The sequence below is a fragment of the Hippoglossus hippoglossus genome, chromosome 9 (genome assembly GCF_009819705.1).
Source record: "Hippoglossus hippoglossus isolate fHipHip1 chromosome 9, fHipHip1.pri, whole genome shotgun sequence".
Lineage (NCBI taxonomy): Eukaryota > Metazoa > Chordata > Actinopteri > Pleuronectiformes > Pleuronectidae > Hippoglossus > Hippoglossus hippoglossus.
In genome coordinates this window covers 11,882,425-11,896,572 of record NC_047159.1, presented here as the reverse complement: position 1 = coordinate 11,896,572, position 14,148 = coordinate 11,882,425, and the positions used below count along the sequence as shown (strand labels likewise).

Below are 14,148 nucleotides of genomic sequence, written 5' to 3'. Positions count from 1 at the left end.
ACAAAACAGATGAAAGGAAAACTGAGGAAGGCGAAAACATAAAATTGTGATTTTCAATAAGTCAGCGTTTTCATGCCATGCACTTACTTTGCCTTCTGTGCCTTTTCTGCTTCCTCATCTTGAGCTACAAGGGAGATAATGGAAACATAAATTATTGTTTTGTGTCATGAAGCTTAGAGTATATTCAGTTCAATCAGCCAATCGTGTTCTAGGTCACATCAACCACCGCCAGTGTCTACTATGCGACAAACAGCCTCACCCCCTTTAAAACTTGATGACACCATGTTGACTCTCATATTATCGTATCAAGGTCTTTTCTTATTGTTCATGGGAATACATTTTGTTCCATTTTTTCAATTTAAGTATCTCCTGATTGAACAACCTAAGTAGGATCCACTGTTCTCAGAGGCCTTGACGACAGCTAACGTGACGACTCTGCAAAGATAATGTAGTAACGTAGTCTGTAATGTACCCTGCTCGGTGCCAGTGATCTGAGCCAGAATCTTGAAGGATCTGGACTGGGTGGTGCCGGCGCGCGGGCGCCAGTCCTCGGTGTCCTCCGTTATGCGCTTCCTGCTGGCGTCGGCGTGCGTGGGCACGTGGTAAAAATGGATGTCTGTTTCCACAACATGCTTCCTGGGAACTCTGGAGGAACAAGACGGATGACATCAGCAAATATGTTCTTAATTTTGCTGCCTCTCGTACAGCGAACAAAGTAAAGAGATGAAGACTGTGATGTAATTTCCTCTGAGGTATTATACGCTATTAAAGTGTAATGTTTGAAACCTATAAAACATTTCATACTTTTAGAATGACTATGTATGTAGGTCATGAGATGCTCTATCCATCAAAGTGTGTTAAGAGGAAAAGGCATGTTTAGCTTGTTATTAGTAAAGAAGTTTAAATGAATACACAGTGAATGTGTTAACATGATTTCTAATTCAGTTAGAGGAATTGTTAGATGATTACAGGTTGCATGGGATGAAAAGGTAACATTGTCAAAGTAATAATCAAGGAGTCGTGCTTATTAGACAAGAACAAGGTTTAAAAATGTCGTCACACTTTGTTAAATGAATTTGGCTTCTCGACTGATACCTTGGGGCCTGAGGTTTTCTTGAAAGCCAACGACAGAGAAAAACAGATAAAATAAGGACAGGGGAAAATAAAACGGAAATATTCATTGGACACAACAGAATAAAGACTTACTTCAAGATACTTTGAGGTCCACTAAAGGGAAGGTAAAGAAGGAAGACAAGAGAAGAGATAGAAAAGTGAAGATTTGATAAAGAGATGAAGAATTAATCAAGAGGAAAGTAGAACACATATGGACCCACACCTTCCAGTGCATGCACAACACAGAGACAGACTGTTAATCACAACAGTATGGTTCAATTTTCAAAAGGAGTCAGTTCTGTTTTGAACCACATGGTGGTGCTGTTGACTTGTCTTGAATTCTGCGAAGGTAGAGTCATTCATCATTCAGACAGTTCGGGGAAGTGTTGAGTTGTAAGTATGTTTTTAGACAAATGGTATGAAAAACATGCACTTTGGTTTGGATGAGTAATCAGCTTGATTGCAATTCAAACTGTGCGGTTTGTGTTAGCGTGATTGCATGAATAGAAAAAACACGACTCTCAACCACAAACTCTCTTGGCAGCAGCGTGCTGACAGGCCCGATACTAATTGGCTGTAAATAACTCAAGTCTGGGACAAATACACACACGAGTGCCATGAAGACATTTCTGGAACCACTGTAAATAAATCACCTATGAATACACACACACACACACACACACACATTTACCTAGCACATTGAATAGAGTGATTTACGAGTGTCTCTCAACACATTCTTGTCACAGCAGCAGCAGCTGTGGGTGTGGGAGTGTTGACAGCTCGATGTGAGCCTGGTCACACACTTACAGTTCCACGGGAAGTGTCTCACAATATACTGTAGTCTCTCTCCTTCTCTCTCTCTCCCTCTCTGTGTGTGTGCCACTCACTCAATATCAGTATTGGTCATTTATGCTGGGGCTGAAAATAAACTGTCGCCTCAGCACTCTGCGTCACCTCCAGAGGTTTTAATAATCTAAATGCGTGTGGGCTATAAACTGCTGCACTTGCATAATGAAAAAATATGAAATCAAGCAAACTGAATCAAAGCATTGGAAATTAGTAATGTTGTTCATTTATGATGAGAAATGATGCATTGATGCACAACAGATGACATGTTTCATGCACAAAAGATCTTTCTGCACATACTAATAAGCAAATGCATGCAGATGCCAGGATGAAGTATTCGCACAAAGACATATACAGAGAGAGGAACAGGTAAAAAGGTAAATAGGCAAACAGTCATAATTTGACATGCTTCAGAGACTAACTTTGTGACTTGAGGACGTGCTGCAGTCTGCAAAGCAGAAGAACAAGGATTGAAAGGAGGAGAGAAAGACAGAGAAAAACTGACACACAACAAATTCTTTGTGTGCCATTTTCTAATTAATAAATCCCCTCTGAAACGAACCACACAGCACATTTATAACATGCACACAAGCGAGCAAGACACAAGGGCGGACACATGCTGTCTCACCTCAGCAGCAGAGTAAAATAAAGAGAACCTGCTGTATCAAAGTGGAAGTTCGATTATACATGTCACGGAAAGTGCTTTGTCAAAATAGTCAAATAGCCCAACATGCCTTTGCAACATGATACCCATTACTGTATATTGATCATCAGTGAGGGTGGATCTTTAAAGGTTCAGTGTTTAGAATTTAGTGACATCTAGTGGTGAAGTTGCATGTTGCAGCTGAATATCCCTCACCTCACCTTTCCCTTCCAAATGTGAGAACCTGTGGTAGCCTTCAGTTGTCATACAAACTCAAAAGGTGTTTAGTTTGTCCAGTCGGGGCTACTATAAAAAACATGGCAGCCTCCGTAGAGAGGACCAGCTCCCGATGTAAATACATATAAAGTATTTAAATACAAAGGGCCCATTCCAGGGTAAATAAAACAACAATTCGTACAATTTAGATGAAACACACTAGTGAAAACATCACTAGGATTATTCTACATTCAATTTCTGCCAATAGATCCCTTTCAACCTAAATCTTACACACTGAACCTTTAAGTTGACCTCTGCTCAGATGAACAAAACAACTGTTGCAGCTGAAGGGTGAAAAAAACTGCACGGATCATTCAAATGAAAAGAGAGAGAGAGGAGATAAAGTTTAATAAAGTAGAGATGTTATTAAATGTCAACTGTGATGCATGAAGGAGGCTATGTACCCGTCTGAAATTCATCTGTGTGTGTGTGTGTGTGTGTGTGTGTGTGTGTGTGTGTGTGTGTGTGTGTGTGTGTGTGTGTGTCTGTGTAAGATTATATTGTGCAAATCACTGGTGTCTGCTGAGTGTCACAGAAACAGAAACCACTGATCTTTTTGTCAGTGCATTTCTTGAGAACAGAGCAAAGAGGGAATGTGAACATGTGACTACGACAAAAAGTAAGAGTCAGAAAACAAGTCTATTCAGTCAATTGAGTGAAATAATCCTCTAGTTTTAGGATAAATCACTAAAGGAATGAATTTCAAATGGGAGAAAAATGGCTCGATGAAGGTCTCATGGATTCAAGGCTGAATCTTTTACCCACTGGCTGATTTTCGAGAGCAAACAGAATGCCACACAGCTTGTGTTACCGATGCAGGCTATATATACACAAACTTAGTCATAGCATCACAGCATAGTTATACTCACTATGCCTCTGGAGAGAGAGGAGTTGGGGTTGTGGCAAAAACCCAGGGAGGTGGTGTGTGTGTGTGTGTGTGTGTGTGTGTGTGTGTGTGTGTGTGTGTGTGTGTGTGTGTGTGTGTGTGTGTGTGTGTGTGTGTGTGGCGGTGTAAAGGATGGCAGTGGACAAATCAAACATGATGAATCAACACATATCAAAATAAAAGTTAGTAATGTGTCCTCATACACCCAACCTTCAAAATAAAGGTCCAGTGGAGAAGTCCACATTCATTTAAGATATAATAAAGAAAAGAAACCGCCACGCAAAGTGAGTGCTTTGAGTTATCCATGTTGTATAACCGTCACACCAAGGATTTAATTTCTTATGATTTCTAGTCTTATTTTCATTTTTAAAGTGAGTGCTAAAGTCTTAAATTTGAAGATTTTAACCAACGACAACTCAGGGTGATGTTTTACAGCATGTTCCATTAGTTTAAGAGCCGATTTAATTTAAATTCCATCACTTCTCCAGTTTTCCATCCATCGCAAATACGCAGCTATTTAATGCCTTTCAGCACAAAGTTTCCCTCGCCAGGTTTCTGCAGTGACGGGTTTCCAGACTGGGAGCTTTAACTTGTTATTTTCTCAATGTCAACCAATCCAGCTGCAAAGAGCCAAGATGAGACTGTCGCATTTCTTACTATATAAAACAAGACTAAAGACTCAAAGTTCAAAGCTGGAGCCGAGAACGATAGATAAAGCCAAAAGAACAGAGGACAGATTTGTTTGATTGGCTGGAGAGGCCGCCACTCACCCATTAATCTGCAGCGGCAGCGGCAACGCTCCGCCCTGACTCTCCAACAGGCCCCGCCTCTGCCCCATGGCCACCTCGCAGGCGTTCTCATTGGAATACAGGTTGATGGGTGTGTTATACACCGACGGCTGAGGCGGAACAAGGACAGGGGGCGAGGAGGAGGCAGAGGATGGGTAAGAGACAGGAGGTGGGGGAGGAGGAAGAGGAGGAGTTGGAGGACTGGCGTAGGAGGATGCGGGAGTGAAGGCGGAGGACGGGGACGGGATGAAGGCAGCAAAGGGCGACTGCGGCGGAGTGTACTCGCTCCTCGCGCCGCAGCCCCCATAAGGTCTGGGGGTTTTGCTGAAGGGGCTGGAGGGGTGAGGGTGCGGGTGGGATGGTGGAGGCGGGTGGGTGAGGGCCACTGGTTTTATGATGTTTGACCTGTCGTCCTACCAACACAAGGAGGAGCATGCAAATACACACACAAAAAAATAAATCACAACACAGCACACGCTATACTGACGCCTCCCAGGTTATGATTTATGGATAAGTTGTTCTTCAAATAATAAACTTTGATTCAATTTAATAACAGCTATATAAAATATTTTGACCCTAACCCTTGATTTCTTTGAATAGGGAGGCATCAGTATAATTTACAGCCAAACATTAATGTAGCATTGATGACAACATAAAATGGATTTCCATGCAACAAAAAGTTTGTATGGCACCGTTTCAGAAGGGTATAATAACTTAATTTCATTATTCAAAAAACATAGAACAAGGTACCCCAGGTGAGGTACTTTTTCTTTTAATCTACAATATATCTGCATGGAAAAGTAAAGCTCCATTCAAGACCCAATGAAAAAAAATGTCAATACTGAAAAGGTTTTTATACTGTCATAAATTTGACAATTTGTCACAATAAACTATAAAAAGTAAAGATTCCAAAATGAACAAGTTAAAATTCCTGCATCTCGAGTCACCTGGTGTACCCTGCCTTCATTAAACAGCAATATTCTGTGATTGTATAAATGGACTTGCTGTTTAACTTTCAGTTTTTCCAGTGACATGCTGTGTTACAGTACCTTCGGAGCCACAGCCGGAGGTTTGGGAACACTGGAGGCCCTGGAAAGAGAGAGAGAGAGAGAGAGAGAGAGAGAGAGAGAGAGAGAGAGAGAGAGAGAGAGAGAGAGAGAGAGAGAGAAGTGAGTTATTGTTGCAACCACAATTTCTTTCAATTTCAATGTTTCTTCTTTCGTTCATTTGATTTTCGTGCTTATTATGGATTTAAATGACTGTTAATCAACACCATGTGCGAAAGCAAGTGTTTCGTTGATCTTCACACAGCCATTCAAACCTGCTACTACCCTGCAGTAACATGTCGGAGGTGGAGAGACTCTGTGGTTCCTTTGAATTACAGCTGAACCTGAGCTCTCAGCATCGGGACCGATCGTTGAGAGGTTTCTGTCATCAGCTGTGGTACAGTCCAAGAGTCTTATTGTGTCTCTGTGTCAAACTGTGAAATCTGAGTTGCCGGAGCTGAAAGTTGTGGTTTCCTTCAGTGTATGTGTGCGTTTGACTCCAGCTGCTTTTAGTATAAAAGGCCTGTACCTATGTGATATGCTTGGTGTTTGATAGTCTTTAAGCCAGCTGCTGAAAAAGGTCAACTGTGGATCCACGATCTGTGGCGATATCAGCTTAGCACTTCATCCAAATATTAATTTTTCCTAAGTCTACAGTGCTTCCCCCCCCTCCCCCCACGCCCCCACACACACTCTCTATTGATGCAAGATTAACTGAAACGTTCAATTTAATTACAGTAAAGCTGGGCGTACTTTTGGCGTTATTGACACCAATATTTGACCAATCACAGGACAGTTCAGAGAGAAGCTGCTCCTATTGGCTGTTCTACCAGGCAGCTACACCTGCACATATCCTGCAGGAAATGTCGCAATTCCCGCTTTGGTAACAACTACCTACGCTGCAAAACAACCTAAAAAAGGAGGACTGACGGAGCAAGTGCAAGAAAGTGTGTCAATGTCGGCCGAGCATTTTAGAGATGGAGAGAACTTCGGGAATCGCATAAGCTTCAAGTTGGACTCAGAGGTCGCTGTTCATCTACTGGACTGAATTATTCTGCAGTTTGCTGTGGTGGTTGGGTTGGTTCAACTGAATTTCCCAAGGTAAAAGGTTACAAACACAGGACAAATGATGGTTGCCAGGTGCATTACGACTTAATTGAGCGCGATATAAAGGGAAAAATACACTGGGTAATACAACTTAAAGGTTGAATACACTTTGCAGTAACCAAAGACGTTTAAATGTCAGCAGCCCCACATTCCTTTCAGAGCAGCGCTTTGAGAAGCTTCCTCAGGGAGGTTCATGTCCTTCATCTCTGTAAATCTGAACCGACAGCCTTGTAGTGGCTACAAACACGTCAGTCTGCAGGTACAGCTACTCAGACACTCGTCCTCCTCCCTCTCCGCCGCTAGATCTTAAATGATTATAACACCTGTAGCAAAAAATGGCCATGAAATGAAGACAGAAAAAGACTCCCATAACTCGTCACAGTTAGAGTTTAAGGACACACAGGTCAAATAGTAGCTTTCCTCATACCTGTGGATTAAATATCTATGTAATCCTCTAAAAGAAGGTGATAGGTCCAACCATGAAGGGAATCACGTTTAAAACAGGCTGTGCACTGCCCTCAGTAAAGATTAAAACAAGTTTCAAACACGTTAACATGTCTCCCTTCTGTCCTTTATATATCAAAAGACATATTTTTGTGTGAAATAAGCAGCCAGTGTCATGCAGCAGCCAGGGTTTGTGATGTCACAAACCCAAGTAACCACCTGTCAACTTGTGGGTGGGGCTCAGTAGCTGGACAAGGTGGGGAGAGAGGAAGCAGGGGCGGGGCCTTATTTGCATATTCAAAGACCTCAGTCATGAAATGAGGAAGGAAGATGTAAAGTTACGTTTTAGCTTTTTATCACGAGTCGATTTTTTTCATGACAAACCTTTTGAATATTTAATTTTAGGGAAGAAAGAAGAAAGAAAACCCTGACTGTGGTTTGGTTTGACAATTGTAGTTTGATTTGTTTCCTGCCTGATACAGAAAGTCAAGACCAAGTGTTTCAGTGCAATTACTGACATCGCCTCACCTTTCACCTGAATTTCCTTTGTTTAAATAGGTTTCCGTGGACACACAATTGTAAATAGTGCAGCAAAGTCAAAAAGTCCAGCAACACCAAAGTGCATCGAAGCTGACATGAGCGCAGCGATTATCTCAGTTGCGCAACCACTGGCACCGAACTGAGGCATGTGGAACAGATAGAACAACACCAGAGAATCGGTATTTCAGCTATGAAATGGTCATCCCTGTGAGCTGTAGCTATAACTGGAAACACCAACATGGAAACGTGTTGGTGTCATATGGCAAGAGGGAGAAAAAAAAAAAATAGATCCACGGTGGAAAGGGAGCGAGGAGCAGAGTCTAATTTAATTCAGGTTTCAAACATTTCCTCTGGGGATTTGAATATTCAGAGCTGATTTCATGCTCTAAACAAGCAACCTCACCTCATGTTACTGGAAACTGGTATGACCCAGAGGGAAACTGTTGCACACTGTAACGCGTTAACGCAGCAATAACCGAATATTCTTAAATGGAAATAAAAGCTGTTATCACAACACAGGGCTTCCTGCTGAGCTGGTGCACAACAAAGGAACGAGACCGGACAGCGTATCAGACACTTTGCCACAGGAATGTTTCTCCATAACTCAGATGTGTGAGGGTCAGAGAGTAAGTGGATGCAATAAAGACACTGACAGTGTGATAGTGACAAACATAACAATCCACGTGTCCACTCCTGCACAGCACATGGAGAGGTTTGCTGGGCCGTACATGTATATGTGTGTGTACCTCTCAGCACTTTGATTTCATAGTTTAAGAGCAGCAGCTATAACATATGTGTTGGTTCTCTGATTTTGAATTTGTAACGGTACAGGTTCTGTGTTAAATATCAGATTATTTTTTCAAAGTCTTTCTGCTGCTTTTTGTGCTGACGGCTCTTTGGGTTTTGCGTTGATACCTTTACCACATCAGGATCCACACTGTGTAAACCATATACAATTAATTATAAAAAATATGATTATGTTGTTTGCTATTACAAAATATATCATTTTATAATATCTATTATACGTCTATTGAAATATTTGTCATCAGGGTTTGCATTGCATACAAACCCTGATGACAATATGCTGTCTTGCTCTGAGTTGTTTTGTTAATTAATCATTTTTGATATATTAGCTTTAAATAATATCAACATAAAATATATTTTCATGAGACTTGTTAACTTTGTTAGATTTCCACTCTCCTCAACAATCCTTTCTACTTTAAATGTATGGACCCAAACAGAAAAACAACAACACCAAAAAATAAATAAATAAGCAAAACAGAAATCCAGAACAACACCAGCACTTGACATACTTTCAACGGTATCATGAGGAATTCTTGTGTTGGAGGTTCAACTTTATTATACGTTAATATTTGAGCCAATACTGTTTCTGTCCTTTATACATTGTACCAATATCTAATTTAAAATTGGACAATGCAGATTATTTAACATGAGCACTTGGATGTGTCATGTTCATGTGACAGATCTATCCATACAGGCTAGTTTCCATAATAGTCCTTAATATTGCTGTTGTCCCATGTATTACCATTCACCACATCTGGACAATATTTGCTTCTACATATTTTTATCTGGTTACTATTGTGTAGCTGTCTGAATATGATTAATAAGAACAAGAGAAAATAACAGTTCCAGGTCTCTGCAGGTTTTCCTACATTTATGCAGTAAACTAACCCGTCACAGAGGGGAGGACACCATCTCCTCTTCATCTCCTCTCAAATCACACGTACCCTCGCGGCTGTTCTCTGTTCTCAGTTGTGCATTTGTGTTTAATCTCTCTGGTCTATTCTTACTCGAGTGAGATCACTGACCAATGTTTCCAGGGCTGCACCCTGACATGCCATCCACTTCACCAGCGAGCGAGCAGCCACACTGAATCAATAAGAGATTGTTCTGTGTGTGTGTGTGGGTGTGTGTGTGTGTGTGTGTGTGTGGGGGGGCAAGAAGCAGGAGTGGTTTTAGTGGAGGTAACACTGACTGGGATCTGTTGGTAACACCAGTAGAAGCCGTACACACACTCTGTGCGATACAAACACAAATATAGTCACAAGGAGCCATGTTATACAGTATATGTGTCTAAAGGAATTTGACAAGTGGAACTGATTCTGTCACACGATGCCTTCATGTGACCTTGTGTTTACTTAAACCGAAAAAACTACCCACATGGGTTTACTCTGAGAAACTATATATATATATATACACACACACACACACACACACACACACACACACACACACACACACACACACACACACACACACACACACACACACCATGCATACGTAGCTTATATATAACTCCTTGCAATCATCTCTGTCTTGTTTGAAAGGTCACACATATAATTATATTTCAGCAATAAGCAGCTCTTAAATGATGTGTGCTGCCACCGGACTGACAGACTTCTTGAAAGCAGTGAATGGACAAAGGCAGATTAACGAGACCGATTGCTTGTCGGCCCAGGAAATGTTAACAGGGTGGTGCACAGGCTACAAGGATCAGTTTGTGCACTCAATGGCATCTGCACCAAGGTTTAAATGAACACACACACGCACACACACACACACACGCACACGCACACACACACACACACACACACAGCAAGTTTGTCCAGTTTTCATCTTAGATCTGCACCTAGTTTGTCTTGGTGAGTTACTTTTGGCATCTATTAGGTGTTTTTGGAATGATCTTATCCAGCTCTTAAAACACAAAAAAGTATTCTGACCAAAAAAACATTCAACATTTGAAAAATCAAGTGTTGTCATTTTTTAATAACCAAAATTCATTTTTCTCTTGTTCTCTCCTGTTGCAAACGCCACAACACAAATGCCAGTAAGTAAAAACTGATGTGAATCCTTTTCGGATGCTCCAAGCACCTGTACCGTAACACTTGAAATAGACAAGCATCAAATTCTAAGCGGTGGCTAGATTGACCTGGTTTTCTCAAATGCTCACTTGACAGCAGTAAGTAACTCTGCTAGTTTCATTATCAACATCCTTAGTCGCTCACCTCGGTTGTGGTTGTGTTTCCATTGTGTGGCTTTTGCGGTTGTGTTGTGGTTCTTGCATTTGTGTTTTCCGTTAACGCGCTTGTGTGAGAAATCAAAGGGATGAAAGACATACAGTAGTGAAGAAGAGTCAGGGTGACATTGTGACTTGACATGCTTCCTTTCTTAGTGTGTCTGAGCATCAAGGTCCAACTCTGATAAGATCAAACTTCTTTCCCACGGGGCCGAGCTACAGATCGGAGCATGAAACATGTGATTCAGAGAGAGCCAGGCACTTACTGTGCAAACTGGTAACTCTAGCAGCTTGGTAATTTATGTACAGGCACAACTGTGACCCAGGGCCGTTCACTGGAAGCTCTAACTTTGTTTATTCAGTCTTGATTAAAATTTTTCTTTCCTTCTCAGTTCTCTCTATATTCCATCTCTGCACCTTTCTATTTCTCTCAGCTCTACTTTAATGACTTGGTCCCTGCTGCCTCTCATGCACTTTGCCCCTCCCTCAAATGATGTCACTCTTTTTTTAAAAAGAGTGATAATGATAATTAAAACAAAGCCTCCTGAAATGTATACAGTCCTCATTCCTGAAGGACACACACACACACACACACACACACACACACACACACACACACACAGAGCACTTCTGTATTTATTTCTTCTTCTGTACCTTATTAGGGAAAAGGGAACAGTGTGCTGGTTTGGTTTCAGGCCCTTTTCTCTCAATTTTACCTTAAACTGAAGCAGACAGACCAACGTGACCAGGAGAAAATGCACCACTAAGAACAGAGTGACTGGCAGAATCATTGCCACGTGTGGTTCAGCTTTTCAGTGTTTAATAAGTGTGTGTGTGTGTGTGTGTGCGCGTGTGCACCTTTGGTTGTCGAACTTAAAGTATGTACGATGCACTTACACACTCAAAGTAAGAAAGAGAGATCATGAGTGAACGACGGCTAAAGCCCCTGATTTCCCCAACTGGTGTAACATTCTTTACGGCTACGATTAGATCCTTAAATATATCTGTGTTATCTCTCTGTAAGTTTCATGACCGTAGTGTGAGTTTATCTAGACATGGCCTTGAAATAGATCTGGAGGCTGAGTCTGTCCGACTTTATCAGTCCTCACATTAGCAAGAGCATCTGAGACAGGGGTCACCCACAGATCACAAGTACTGTAGCTCTGTGTTCCGTGTGTGTGTGAGCTCCATGGCCTTGTCTATTTGTGTGTGTGTATGAGTGTGTGTGTGTGTGTGTGTGATCCTCCCTGTTTGTTATCCCCTACCTCCCACCACTATCTCCACTGAGGCCTCAACAGGCCTTTCAGCTGGTGATGATGTCACATGAGACCCTGAAAGAAGTTTTGACACTTACCAGACCTAAGGAACTGAATATGTTAAAACTGCAGCGGTTTCCCTGTAAAAACATTACTCAATTAAATAAACTGAGAAAATTTGCTTTATGTTACTTGAACAGTCACAGCCACAGGCAGAAGAAACATTTATTTCCATTCCACTGACTTGCTTTGACTGTTTTCACGACTGTGTTTCCACTTGTGATGGTAAAACTCCACAGTGGTTCACATGAAGATTCAACACAGACCTTTAGCCCTCAGTCATTATTTCTCTCAGTTTCTCATTGACTTCATATTTCACATGAAAATCTGTGAAACTCAATTACATGCGTGTCCTTTTCTGTACTGTGGTTCACCCCAGAGGGAGGGAAGGACCTGACAGAAAATGCCTGAACATATCGCAACTTGGTTTCCTGTGGTAACACAGCAACAAACAAGCACGTTTAACAGCTCACTTTCTAACAAAAACACGCAGCAGTAGACCGGGACTCTGAGGAGTCTTAAAAGCAAACCATGAGGGGAAACAGACCCATTAAGTTCAACCCCACCACGGTAGGAGAGAGGAAGCAATGTCTCCAACAGCCTGCAGGTCAACAGCGCCGCATCAAAACCCCAACAGAGCACAAGGAGCAGGGGGAGCAGAGCGTCCATAACGAATACTTACCATTCCAGTAGGAGGTAGGGCCAAATATCTTATCGTTGCTAACTTGTTCACTAATTAAAGGTTATACAATACGAAAAAGTGGATGAGAATAGACCGTACGAGGACAGAAATTTGTAAATAAAAATAAAACTAGAATGTGGCCAAACAGACCCTTTATGAAACTGCATTTATCTACAACTACAGTTTTTTTTATCAAGAGTCAAAAACTATTCTCTGAGAAATCTACGAAATCTGAAAAAAATTCCTTTTCCAGAAATGTGAAAGAAAGTTTAAAAAAAGCTTTATATACTGCTACTATACATATTTGTTTGGACAGTGAGATTTATTCTAGATCAAACATTAGATATAAGATCTCATATAGAAGAGTTACTGTTCTGACATATACATCCAGTGGCAAACTTTATATCATCATAAAACAGATGAACACTCGAGGTACAGTTACAGCGTGTAACTCTTCTTAGATGTTTTCCAAAGACCATAAAACTATCATTAATGCAAATATATATCTTTTAAAGGCCTGACGACAGATGTTTTCTTTTACATGAAACTGTAATGTAACTGTTTAGGTTTTAACTGCGGCGCGTATAGGAGCGGGTTAGACTTACAGTCTGCCCTGTCTCCTGAGTCACGGGGCAGTAAAACCATAGATGGGATGTGTTGTCTTTTGAAATCTAATTTAAAGTTTTACAGCTTTGTTTCACGGCGGACTGAAGGAGAGGTAAAACCCCGTACATGTACACAGAGGAGCTCTCATGGAGATGTGGACACAGACACACAGACACAGGGAAAAGCAAATGCAGTAAAATAAAGTTACACACAAATAAAGTAAAGTAAAGTAAATACAACTACATTTCATCTGGGCTTTCCTCCCTACAGCACTTTTCTCCTTGTTAATGATTCTTGACCTGATAATGACCCGTCACCTCTTTGCTCACTTCATTACACTGTACTCCACTGTTTAAAAGATTTAAAGCGTAATTGAATAAACGAACCACTCAGCCGTAGCCAGCCCAATTGGGAAATACAAATACAAAACATTCCCACACTGCAACCACACATGGAAATCACAAAACCGATCTTTCTTCTCTCACTGCAGCTAATTGACAAACACACTTTGACAATCTTGACGAGAACCATACAACCGGAGGGGTGGAGAAACACCAGTCCGATCCCCCAGAGCAAATCCGATATATCAAAGTCTCGTCAGGGCCATCGGACGTATAAACACAGTTAAAAACCCGGCACAGTCAAAGCCCCGGTGAGATTTCTTGAGACTCAGATGAAGATTGCATTGTTTCAAAGTGTGGGTCCTGGGAAAGAGGAATTTAGGAGTCTCTGCCTCGAAGGCAAAACCCAGTACATGCTGGGGCTCCATAAGGGAAACTAATGGTACTTAGGGGCCCCAAACGAGATGAGGACATCCA

General features: G+C 41.4%; 1 protein-coding gene across 1 annotated transcript in view; it reads right to left on the bottom strand.

The window, feature by feature from the left end:
* pdlim5a (PDZ and LIM domain 5a) overlaps positions 1-14,148 on the bottom strand; it is a 59,529-nt gene that overhangs the window by 20,540 nt on the left and 24,841 nt on the right. The window contains exons 4-7 of the mRNA XM_034595380.1: positions 5,602-5,641; positions 4,535-4,965; positions 473-645; positions 88-124 (exon numbers count right to left, since the gene is read on the bottom strand). Coding sequence (XP_034451271.1) covers positions 88-124; positions 473-645; positions 4,535-4,965; positions 5,602-5,641 — 681 coding nt within the window. The remainder of the gene's footprint in view (positions 1-87; positions 125-472; positions 646-4,534; positions 4,966-5,601; positions 5,642-14,148) is intronic.